Below are 12,688 nucleotides of genomic sequence, written 5' to 3'. Positions count from 1 at the left end.
CTATCTTCAACCTTAACGTACCCCTATTGATACCCATTTAGAAACCATTCAACAATCTCTAGAGGCAGAAAATTTCTGAGATGAAAGAATACCCAAGATCCGAGTACAACTCAAACTTAACAACAAACATTTAATTAGCCAACTTAACACAAGACATTTCATTCGGACTCAAAAACAAAAAAACCAAAGAAATGCACAGTATCTTCAACCTTAACATGTCCCAGTTTATACCCATTTAGAAATCATTCAACTATCTGATACAAAAGCATGCACCAAATCTGAATACAACTCAAACTTAACACAAGACATTTTATTCAGACTCAAAAATAAAAAAAACCAAAAAAACGCACACTATCTTCGACCTTAACGTACCCCTATTGATACCCATTTAGAAATCATTCAACAATCTCCAGAGGCAGAAAATTTCTGGGATGAAAGCATGGCCAAGATCCGAGTACGACCCAAACTTGAGTGACAGTGGCAATAGAAATATAGAATAGAGACTTTGACTTTATTTCAAGCACGTGAGCAATGTGCCCAACAAGAGAGCCCTTTTCGGAAGAGGAGAGAAGAGCAGACTAACATTCTCAATTTCTCAGTTGCGCTCGCCCGATAAGGCAAACCCAGTCCGAATCTCTTGCGGGCCGGGCGGGGGCGGGGAAGAAGAGAAGAAATTGGCGACCCTCTAGAGAGAGAAAGAGAGAGACACAGAGGGCCGAGGAGAGAGAGAGAGAGAGAGAACTGGTGCAGCTTCAGCAGCAGCGACGATCGACCCAATTGGGCGAGGAAGACGAGCGCCGCGATCCAACGGCGGAGAAGGACGGCGCCGGGGAAGAGGATTGATCGGTCGGTTGCGGTGGAACCACGTTCTAGGTCTTCTTCCCATGCTCCACTGCTGGTCCGCTCTAACCCCCCCCGCTTGCGGAGTTTCCTCGTGCGAACCCCCAAATTCTCGCCTTTTTTTCAATTTCGAAGTGACCCAGTTGCGGTTTTTTTGTTTTTTTCATTCCTCGGTTCGATTCCAGTCGTGGGTTTCTCGCCGGTTCCTGGAATCGCCTCTTGATCTGTTCTTCTGAGGCGTTTGCGTTGGATCGCAGGGTTTTTTGGGCGATCTTCTGTCGCGGAAATTCCGGAGGGGAGGTTTTACCCGGCAATCTCAAGTGGGTTTTGTGTTATCAATGCTAGGGTTTTGATTCGCGACAACCCCAATTCAAAGTCTGGGAGGGAGCTCATTTCGATCCGAGGGGGAGATCTTCGTTTTTCGGAGTTTGGGGTTTGATCGGTTCTAGCGGCATTGTTCGCTGACGCGAATGTGGATTTCGTCGAATTATGCCGGGAAATGAGATAATCCCGATCGAAGAACGGATCGAAAGAACCCTAATTCTACTTGCATTGATGTCTTTCGTGCATTGAAAGATGTCCCCGCCGCCTCATCATTCCCGCACGGATCTGGCCGATCTCAAGTCTCAGATTGCAAGAAAGCTCGGATCAGAGCGGGCGCAGCGCTATTTCGTCCTCTTGAACAGATTACTCTGCCAGAAGCTGAGCAAGCTCGAATTTGACAAATTATGCTTCACCACGATCGGCCAAGAGAATATCCCTCTTCACAACCAGCTCATCCGTTCGATCTTGAGAAATGCTCATCAATCCAGAACTCCCCCGTCTACAGTTCATGACAGAAATCTTCAGAAACCCGAGATTTCCAACTTGAAGAAGTCAATTTCTCTGAATGAAGTGTCCCAGCAATCCCAGGTCAATGCACAGATCCATCCGGCCTGGTCTAATGGGGACATCTTGCCGCCGTCTCCTCGCAAGAGCCGGTCGACGAACCGGAGGACGAAGGACAGGCCAAGCCCGCTGGGCACGAATGGGAAGACGGAGTGCATCGGCAGGCCGCCGCTGCCGTCCGACGAAGCATATATCAGGGAGAATGGGCATGTGAAGAAGCCAGCTCATCATCTTCACCTCGAATTGCCGGCGAAGATCCATCGAGCTTCGAAGCCGTCTCCTCGTGATCGATCTTCGGTCCAGAACACCGGCTCGATTGGCGCCGTCTCGGAGGAAACCGAGTATATGCAGTATGACAGAGGCCCAATCAAGGCGCCCCTCGGAATCCCATTTTGCCCGGTCAGCGTCGGCGCAGCCCGTCATCTGCCGCCGCTGTTCCCTTGCTCGAACTCGGCTGGCGGCGAGCTCGGCGGCGAGCTCTGCCACACCGAGGCCTTGAGAAAGCGCATGGAGCAGATTGCAGAGGCACAAGGCCTGGGGGGTGTTTCCATGGACTGCGCCGATCTTCTGAACAATGGCTTGGATGCCTACTTGAAACGACTGATCAAGTCTTGCGTCGATCTAGCGGGCTCGAGGTCGGGGAATGAAGCGACGGCGACGACGGCGACGACAACGTCAGTTCATAAACAGCAAGGCAGCATGAGAAGCCCGACCGGGGCGTGGCAGGGAAATCCTACCGGTGCGCATAACATGGCTGGGTCCTTGGAAGGAGGGAATGAAGGAAGAAGTGAAAAATTGGTGTCTTTGCTTGATTTTAGGGTAGCCATGGAGTTGAAACCGCAGCAACTCGGTGAAGATTGGCCGCTGCTGCTGGAGAAAGTTTGTAACCGTTCATTTGAGGAATAAGCATCTGAATAAATATTCATTTCTTTCAATCTTCTGTTGGAGGGAGCCTTGATACATCGGGGGCAGAACTGGAGAAGATGGCAAAATTCTTAAAGGAGAAGCGGATCTGAGGAGTTTGGCATCTCTCTTATGTTTGATTCAGTGTTCTGCAGGAGGAGGCTTCCACCACAGTCGGAATTCTGATTCCTAATTTACCCCCCGGATGCAGGGAAGATCCATGGTCAATTTTGTCATTATACTTTAATTTAGCATGACTTACTTAGTGTAGGTGGTCTGATCTGGGCACTGCCTTGTACGTAATTCTCTAGTCTCAGAATCGCATGTGATGTTTGTTTTAGCCACAGGCTCATAATTTATTCAAGATGCCGCTTCTTCTATTTCTTTATTTGTAATTCGACGATAAACTCTATTGATACAAGGCAAATAGAGTGAATTTCTTAACGTCAAAGTTCATTCAGAAAAAAATACAGAATTTTTGAATTTATGTTCTTTTTACAGATTATTAAATCGGAAAGAAGAATACAGAATTGTTGTGTTACCGTTGTACTTTTTTCTTGTACTCAGCAGAAGTTATTACGGGAGATTCTGGCGTCCTCTTGTTAATGATTTTTTAGAGATTCAATGGCATTAGATTTCTTACATTCACAAAATATTTTCCCAAAATTGATCTCAGTTCTTCCCAATAGTTTGGACGTAGGTGCAAATTTTCCTCCTGCATAAGCAATAGCTGTGATTTATGCATGAAATTTGTGCCAACGTCCACATTATTCAATAAATTATTAGATGTGGGACGATGTGAAGTTTGCTTATTTTAAATTGCTAAAATTTGGGAATTAATTTATTTACGATAATGCCTGTTATTTTTAATCGCTAGATCTGCCTTTTTGATGCCATGTGACAATAAGTTTGCTGGTAAACATTATTTTTATTTTGTTCTATTTTAGATAGTTCAAGATGAAATAGCCTCTAAGGCGACGCCGAGTGAGGCAGTTCTTTCCCAGAGAAGAAAGTCAAAGAAAGAGAAAATCTAGCACCTCAATATTTTGAATGCCCCACAAGTTGTTAAAAATATTGTTTTATTATTTACTTTCGCTTCAATAAATGTTTCATGAGTCAATCTACCCTTTGAAATTGAACGCCGGAAAAGATGATATTTTATGAATGCCAAAGCAAAATTGTTTCATCTTAATTTGTCAGATAAAATAATTATGTCTCGATTCACTTTGTCTATGCTCTTAGAAGCAATGAATACACGATATTTTAAAGATTTTTGAGTAAAGTCTCTGAACACGATTGAGTAGTTCAGAGATTTCCCATCTTTATAATTATTGAACATTTTCGATTGGTCAAAGAAAAACTCTTCCCAGTTGAACGTGTTTTATTCTCATCAATCTAAGGCAGTTGATCTTGCGGCATATGTAAGTTCGGTTCTTGGGTAGCAGAAAAGATGAATTCAAATAATAAGATGATGAATTAAGAAGCATATATATGCCAGTGAATTTGAAGAACATGATAAATTTCAAAAAGAATTATGGTGCGATTGGAGAAGAGTATGGTGAGTGTACATGCTGATGGCGCTTCACTGTGGTATGTCTATAGTGCAGGGACGCGGAGGAGACGATTTTTTCGTCCTGGAACGAAAAAATCGTCCCTTCCGAGGATACGGATAATTTTTGGGACGAAAATTTGTCCCGGCGACCACCGGACGGGACGGTTTTCATCCCCTTGGACAAAAAAACCGTCCGTCCGGAGGTCTCTGATGATGGACGGACGAATCTGGACAGAAAACCGCCAGATTCACATCCGGCGGTTGAGATGTTGCCACGTGGCCTCGCAATGACAATTTGGATCAAAGTCCATGCATTTTTACGTGCGTGCAAATGAATGCCACTCAGAAACAATTGTAGATATATCCATTTGCGTTCTATCTCCTCAGTAATTCCCTAAAAAACTTGAAAAAATCCAAATTAATATATTAAAAATATTAAATGGGTAATTTTCGTCCGGGACGAATTTGGGGATGAAAATTCACCCCGGGACAACTGGACGGGATGAAAAACCGGCCCGAGATTATTGGAGGGGACGGTTTTTTTGTCGGTGGACGGAAAACCATCCCGTCCTTCGTCCCTGAGCTAAGATCGGACGTAGGACGGGACAAAATTTGTCCCGTCCCGTCCTTAGTCCACGTCCAGGACGATCCGGAACTATAGGTATGTCTTGGGTCAGATGACGATTCATCATGAATTTTGTCCTTACCGTCATCAGTCATCTGTCCTGACCTCGAAACGGAAACTTTAATGCCTCGGTTTATAACCGTTCACCGTCCTATCCCGTTGTCCGTCGTCCATCCTTGGTTTATAAACGTCACACATAGTTGTCATCCGGATGTGCCTAACCACGTCCGATAACACTGACGATGGATTGACGCACAACGGGATAGGACGACGATGCTGCCGTCAACGTCAACGACTATCAGCCTCATCGGTCCGTCGATTTCAAATTACCGTCAACGATCTCGTCTTCACGTCAACCAAATCCTCGATCGGCATCCCTATTTTGATGACGATGACGTTGACGGAAAATTTTAAAACGAAAGGGGTGGACGTTGATGGAGTAACAAACCGTCAAAAACTGGTCAACGTCAACGCTATTTTCGTCCCGACGTGTCGAACCCTAGACGAGGAAGAAGAGGCGATGGGACAGTGTGGAGAGCTTAAGCTGTTCTGCGGTTCAACGTACCACGTCTGGTATAAATATTGTGACGCGTTTAAAATGCCGATTACTCCGCTCTCCTAGTTGAAGGTTAACCCTCTCTCTTCAGTTGAATCACTGGGTCAGGGGGTTTTACTAGGGTTTAAGATCGTCTCCAGGCAGAGGATCTTGGTGGAATGCAGCAAATCTCGAAGAGAATCGCCGGTTTTCTGGCGTCATCATCGCAAGAAGCGAGAAGATGGGAGAATCTACGGGTTATGGCATCTTTATCGACGGATTCAGCTGTGAAAACGGCTTCTAGAAAGAGCGCGAGAAGCTCGAATCCTCGATCTAGAGTTTCGAAGGTGTTACCGGAAGTTGGAGAGCCTGAGAAGGTTGGAGGCGATGGCGATGCTCAGTTGGAGGTCTCCGTGGAGCCGGCGAAAGATGCTGGATTGACTCCTGTGGAAGGTGATTTGGTGAAGCCTGAAACTGTGGCTAAAGAGCTGCCTAAGCCTGGCCAGATTCCGTGGCAGACGAAGGCTGCCAACTCGGTTAACTTGATCGGCCACCTTGGAGCACCTCTTCAGTTTGACGTGGGTCCAGATGGCGATCACAAGGCCGTTTCGATCCTTGTCAACGATAAGACTACTGATCTTCCGCGTTTTTGGTAATATATGTCTTCCTAGTTTAGTTTTTTTTTCAGATTTATTAGATCCTCTTGGTATTGTGTAGAGTTTGCGTGGCCCCTCATGATCGGTGGATTTGACTCTTCATGCAGCTATGTTTGGCTTTTCGTGTCGTTAAATTGAGAAATGGGGATACCTGACAATTGGTTTCTGGTCTTTCGGATTAAAATCTTTCATTTCCATGAAAATTGGGTCGGCACTCGCGAAAAACATTTTTAAAAATATGCAGGACGAAAATTTTCTCGCCATTTGATCATGGCAATTATTTCAGGACTTCCTTGTATTATGTTCATCTTTCAACGTTTCACTTTAATTCCTGTCTCCTAATTATATTCAGGCTATATTTTAGTTAATAAATTAACGGTATAGATATCATATCAATACACATCTTATTTTCTCTTGTCTCAATAATGGCTACTTTAGAATGATTTTGCATTTCTCTCGAAGAAAATCTATCCTAAAGTTGCGCATCGTTTAGTTTCCTGCACATTCTTCTTATTCGACAATCACGGGTTGAAGCCTGTAATAATCGTGGCATCCTTTGTCCAGCTTATCATCATTTTCGATTTTCTTTCATAGCTTTCTCTCTTTCTACGACTTTTGGGGATCAGTATCCCTATACGAGTCTGTCCTTATGAAGGTATGTTTGCCAAGAAATTTATGTACATTTGATTCTAGATTCAATCGAGATAAATGGTTTGGAAGCCAGATAGTAAAACTTAAGTGAATCGGTTTGAAAATATACGAGTTGTAATGTATTATTCTTATCAGTAAGCTTGAGGAATTTTGCGTCAGATTGTTGTATTTGTGTTGAGTAACAGGGAGATTATGCGAGGTGCTTCCTGGCTCTCATTTTTACTTTCTATATTGTCTGACGTGCATTTTTATGGAATAATTTCATTGTCATCTCTTTGAAAACTCAGGATACCTATTGTTTTTCGAGGTGAGTTGGCTCAAATTGCTGCTTGCAATTTGAGGGAGAAAGATCATGTCTACGTGACAGGACAGCTAACCAGGCAGCCAGAAGCCCATGATAAGGAGGCTGAATGTAAAATTATGGTATCTTCTTCCCTTTCAGTGGATTCCAATTAAGCCTGGATCTAAAATCATTAATTAACCCTTTTTTTACTTTTCGCTTATCAATTTGGCTCCATGATATGAGCACACTGGGCATCTAGGATGATGATGATCATAGGGTGATCACGAGTTGTTTTCTTTCTTGTCATTCGTTCGCATCAAGGATGATAATGGGAAATCCTCATCATCATTCGTATGTGCTAAGAGTCAAGAATTTCATCTTTTATGCTGTTTACGGTGATCTTTCTTAAGTTTAAGTATTTCTGCTTATGGACATTCGTATTTACCATGTTACGGATCATCAGATTTGGATCAACCCATGTTATATAGATGGCACGTGCCCTAAATCAATGCTCGGTCTTTCCTTTACTGGAAATCTCTCTTCCACTGTCATGGTATTCAGTCCCAGGCTCTCTCATCAATCTGCCTGTGTCAGCACAAACCTGAGTTGCATCATTCTCTCTATCCCAATTACTATACAACGATAGATGACAGTTATAATTTATAGAAATTAATTTATTATCTAAATGTGACTCTCTCTCTCAGCTCTCTAAGATGGCGAGTATTCATCATCAGTTGTATGTGGCTAGAATGGCAATGATGATGACAATGACAATCTGCCGATGGCAATGACAGATTCCTCATCATCCTCCAATCCTAACCAGCATGCACAAATAAATTTTTGAAATGCTATTTTGAATATTTTCAATTACCTATATTACTGTTTGCACCGGCAAGTGTCTACCATTTTTTAGAATGCGTATCTGAAAGTTTTCATTTATCTAAATGAATGTCCTTGTCATCGTCTATAGTTTGCTATCAGGATGATCATGAGGATGCTAGTATGTGTGGATATTTTTTTTTAAGAAACAATCTTACGGATGAGGAGGATGATATATTATTTTATTGTGATCCAGGCCTAACCAGCATTGGCCAATTTATATGATAATTTTCAATTATTTAGATCAATGAATGTGTCTACATTTTATCGCGATAGTCTGATGATTTCAGTTTGTGAAGTATATTCCTAGCATTTTTATTTAAGTTCATTTACTAGGAGAAAGAGAAGTAACTTTTCACCTCTGAGTGCATATATTATCTTAGGTTATGGTGAACAGCATCAGTTATGTCCTTGAACTATCCCGCGAAAAAGAAAACCAAAGGAGCAATGAACCTCAGCCCAGCTCTTCTGGTGGATACCAACCTCTTGAAATTTTCATTCTCTGCGAAGATTCTTACCAACTTTATTGACATATTTTTTCTCAATTATCAGATCGATCTTCTTTATCTTCCTCATCATCTCCTTCGACTTACGCAAAGGATGATTCATCTGCCCTTCTGTGGGACGATCTTTTCAAAAACCCGCATAAATGGTGGGACAACAGATCTAAGGTCCGTAAAATTTTTCGTAAAAATAAATAATCTTCTTGTTGCAATTATTGAGATTTTTTTGTTTATTTACGTATTTAGTTATTTTCTTTGCATTAATATCATAGGAAAATAAAAAATATGGTGGATTCAAGCACAAAGATACTGGGAAAATACTGGAGATTAATGAGTCAACCCCGGGATGGGTCTTTATGAAGATGGACTCCCTCATCTCCGACCGTTCAAATGCTGGTAGATGGCTGGATGCAATCTATCTTTTTTTAAAATTATAATTATTTATAAAAATTTATGTACTTAACAAAATTTCTTCTGCAGATCAAAAGAAGCGGAGTGAATATTCAAAGACCGAGGCCCAATGGGCCGACCTTCTGGAGAACCGAGAACAGTGGCAAGATAACAGAGAGGGTAAGCGGACTGGAAAGGTGAGAGAACATATTAATTTTTAATGATTTAACTCTTAATGTTTTATTTTTTGATGATTCATCATTTATCGTCACCGTGCAGCTGAATCCGAAATTCCCGGATTTCAGGCAGATGGCTACAAATACTTCGCTGTGGCTTGATTCTGCCCCTGAATGGGCCTTGTTGAAATTGGAAACTGTCCAAGTAGGTCGAAACGGAGCCCGTCGGCCCAGCGAGGGCAAGAATTACTCAGTATCAAATAAAAAAGGTCAGTTAGCACCCTTAAAAACTGCTGCTTTTTCTTTTTCTTGGTCGTTCTGTTGGGTGTTTACCGTTTCGTTGGGTGATCGCCCTTATAATCATCTCTCAGAAAAAAAAAATCTGATCTGTGTCAATTTTCTGTGGGTAGACGAGCAATGGAAGGACTTGGTGGAAAATCCAATGAAATGGTGGGACAACCGATTAAGCAAGGTGATTTCAAGTCCCAATTAATTATCATAGTAATGTTTTCTTCATTTGAGTTAGTGGATTCATTGAATATATGTGGTTGCAGCCTAAACCAAACTTACCAGATTTTAAGCACAAGGAAACTGGCGAAGGGCTGTGGCTTAGTTCTTTGACTCCCTCGTGGGTTCACGCCAGACTTCCGGCTCCCATGAAGTGAGTCCCGGCATCTCTGTCGTCCCTTCGTGAATCGACGGTCGAGATCGAGAAACTGTGGTATCTTATAGACTACCTTTCTTTGTTCCCACCTTATATAATCCAGAACGTGGCCTTGAAAGATTTAATTGATATCAATGCCCAGATCCTGATAAGCCCAAAGGGCTGATCTGATCAATCAGTCCATCTGATGGCTGATTGATTGTCTATCAGATCGGACGGCAGATAGGAGCTCTACACGGCCACCAAGTGCGGCACGGTCGTTGCAGAGTGCCGTTGCCACGGTGCCAGCCCAGAAATAGAAAGGTATCTTTGATAGATATCGTGTGCCAGATCCTGATAAGCCTTCAGATCTGATCTGATCAATCAGTCCTTCTGATGGCTGATTGATTGTTGATCAGATCAGACGGCAGATAGGAGCTCTACACGGCCACCAAGTGCGGCACGGTCGTTGCAGAGTGCCGTTGCCACGGTGCCAGCCCAGAAATAGAAAGGTATCTTTGATAGATATCGTGTGCCAGATCCTGATAAGCCTTCAGATCTGATCTGATCAATCAGTCCTTCTGATGGCTGATTGATTGTTGATCAGATCAGACGGCAGATAGGAGCTCTACACGGCGACTGGTGCAGTGCTTTAGAGCTCTACACAGGTCCAGAAAGAGAGAAAGAGAGCAGTATATCTTTAGTTAGGCTCATTTACATAACTTAGGTGAGCCCCATCAATCCATATATAGATCAGCCAGCTGGTATTATCCCTTTATTGATCTGATCTGATTGAACCACTGACCCCAAGAACCAGGTATGTGATCCTTAAATCACTTTTATAATTAATATTTACATTTTGCCTAATTAATTTTTAAATTCATGGTTTAGAACACGACACTATTGACCAAAGTAAAAAAGCTCATTTTTTCTTTTGACGGTTAATGTAACCCATCTCATTCGGCTGATCCTTAAAAAACCTTCGTATATGGGATTTCGTTGAAATCAAACTGTTATCATCATGGTTGAAAAAATCACTTTTATAAAATCATAATGTCTCTAATTTGTCGGATAACTTTGGGGTTTAGCTATCTTTTTGGTTGAATATTATACATTTCAAAAGTTGTAACCTGATAGGTTTTCATATTTTGACAAGCAATTGACAAGTATCAACACCTCTATCTTTATGTTTGACGGGAGTCTACTGTCTGAGTAATTTCATCTTAATTCAATCTCTATTTTTGTTGATAATAGGATCAGAGCACAGAAAAAGGAAAGGAAATGCGAGGAGAAAATTATAATATTGTGGGTGTAATACCAACTTCCTCAGTGTATAAGGGAGGAAAATAAGAATGGATAACTAAAGTTTAAAGCAATATTAGATTATTTGACCTATTCTTTATTTGAATTTTGTTCTTCAGTAAGGTGCCACCTGATCCCGGAAAATATTAATATCATATATTACTAAAAGTGAATAAATGAGAAATGAATAAGATTATAGTTTTAATAGAAAGAGGGAAATGAAACCTCTAGTTATATAACCCCAAAGAAAAGAAAACTGAAACTTCTGATTTCTTTCTTTCATGTATCACTCCACATATATTACTACTATATACCCATTAATCATTTTACAATATAGCCATTATACCCATGCACATGACAAAGACCATAAATACTTGATCCACCTTGGTAATTATGATGAGATTGTAGTAAGGATGTCACTAATCTTTATGTATTCTAAATATTTAGATTTGAACAATATTTGAGGAGATCAAAATATTTTGCTAGAATGATGCTGAGTCCCACATGTACAATGAGTTTGGATGATTAGTGTGGAAACACTAATGATACACTATAAGTAGTCTTCATGGGAAGAGTTAAATGAATTAATCAGTATGAATCCTTGAATGGTATCAGATCAACTTGCTGATCATATAAATAAGTTTAACGTTTTTGTGGGTGTTATTGGGCCTTACACCTAGGACACCAAGGATGTATAATAGATGGATGCATGGTTAACTTTGACAATGACTTGCAATTTCTACATCACAGAATTAAAAGTAATTTAAGCTAACTAGCAGTTAAAAGCTCATAAAATTGGTAAAGTGGTCTAGATGAGATTATTTGCCCTCGATATAAGCTCAATGAAGAAGATGGTATAGATTTTCTTTTCGAAAATAATGGTTATCACATGAAAGTTATTTGATCATTTTAACCCAATCAATATTCAATCGGATGATCAATTATGTTGTTCTACGTCCACATAAACATTATTAATTAATTTGGAAAGTCAATGAAAGTTATTAATCAATTAGAATTTGGAAAGTCAATAAAAGTTATAAACATCACATGTAAATGCTTTTTTGGGCCTAAAAAAAGATATACTTACAAGTTTTAAGGTTTTTATGAAAAATGATATTTATGGGAATGCTTTGAACAAAATTCACTCAAGCCAAAATTTTTGGGTTACCATTCTTTTCTACTCCACTTAACTCCTCTCCACTCTCGATGCGATTGGAACATTGTAACAATAATAATGGAGGGATAATGAGGGTGGCAAAGATAAAGAAGGAGATTGAAGGTGATGGGGATTGCTTGATACAACTATATAATAGATAATGAAAATATATGTGGCAGGCAAGCCAATCACACATTCCACATCTTGTTCCATGTTCATTAATATAACATATTCATTATAGTGCATGTGTGACGGTTATAATGAAGTCAATGAATATATGATTAGACTTAGTGAATTATGATGAGATTATAATACGGAGATCACTAATCTTTAAGCATGTGTTCTAAATATTCTAATTCAAAGGATACTCGAAAAAGACATTGAAGTATCTGTATAGAATATCACTATATAGCCTCACTCATATGATGAGTATGGTTGATCATGTAGCAATTAGTGTGGAGACACTAAGGATTGATTGTGTGTACTCTGTACCAGAAATATTTCACTGAATTGATTTGTATGAATCACTGAATGGTATTATACCAAATTATCAATCGGCTTGATTCACGTCATGATTGTGTAAGTGGTCCTTAGACGTGAGATACCAAAGACGTCTTGAGGACGGATAGTTGTTCTTTGACTATGACATACGACTCAGTAATCATTGGATTCTAAATAGCCTTAGCTGGGGTGCATCAATAAATTC

General features: G+C 40.8%; 2 protein-coding genes across 8 annotated transcripts; both read left to right on the top strand.

The window, feature by feature from the left end:
* The first annotated feature begins 610 nt into the window (after positions 1-610).
* On the top strand, positions 611-3,015 carry LOC144709654 (transcriptional regulator of RNA polII, SAGA, subunit). Of its 6 annotated transcripts, none has more exons than XM_078583254.1 (2): positions 611-873; positions 1,186-3,015. In XM_078583254.1, exon 2 carries the CDS (start codon positions 1,417-1,419, stop codon positions 2,632-2,634), a length of 1,218 nt encoding a protein of 405 aa, XP_078439380.1. In that variant the 5' UTR covers positions 611-873; positions 1,186-1,416; the 3' UTR covers positions 2,635-3,015. The 6 variants fall into 6 exon arrangements, with proteins under 6 accessions (XP_078439380.1, XP_078439378.1, XP_078439379.1 ...); XM_078583252.1 differs by having other exon boundaries at positions 1,098-3,015; XM_078583253.1 differs by having other exon boundaries at positions 611-898.
* Positions 3,016-5,421: 2,406 nt separating this feature from the next.
* On the top strand, positions 5,422-9,674 carry LOC144709573 (protein OSB2, chloroplastic-like). 2 transcript variants are annotated; one of them, XM_078583151.1, is made up of 9 exons: positions 5,422-5,995; positions 6,938-7,073; positions 8,196-8,283; positions 8,365-8,483; positions 8,588-8,711; positions 8,796-8,902; positions 8,985-9,150; positions 9,292-9,353; positions 9,436-9,674. In XM_078583151.1, exons 1-9 carry the CDS (start codon positions 5,523-5,525, stop codon positions 9,544-9,546), a joined length of 1,386 nt encoding a protein of 461 aa, XP_078439277.1. In that variant the 5' UTR covers positions 5,422-5,522; the 3' UTR covers positions 9,547-9,674. The 2 variants fall into 2 exon arrangements, 1 of the variants encoding a protein (XP_078439277.1); XR_013583062.1 differs by lacking the exon at positions 9,436-9,674 and having other exon boundaries at positions 9,011-9,150.
* The last annotated feature ends 3,014 nt before the right edge of the window (positions 9,675-12,688 follow it).

The sequence above is a fragment of the Wolffia australiana genome, chromosome 11 (assembly GCF_029677425.1).
Source record: "Wolffia australiana isolate 7733 chromosome 11, ASM2967742v1".
Lineage (NCBI taxonomy): Eukaryota > Viridiplantae > Streptophyta > Magnoliopsida > Alismatales > Araceae > Wolffia > Wolffia australiana.
The sequence above is the reverse complement of the archived record's forward strand: the minus strand, read 5'-3'. Positions and strand labels throughout refer to the sequence as shown.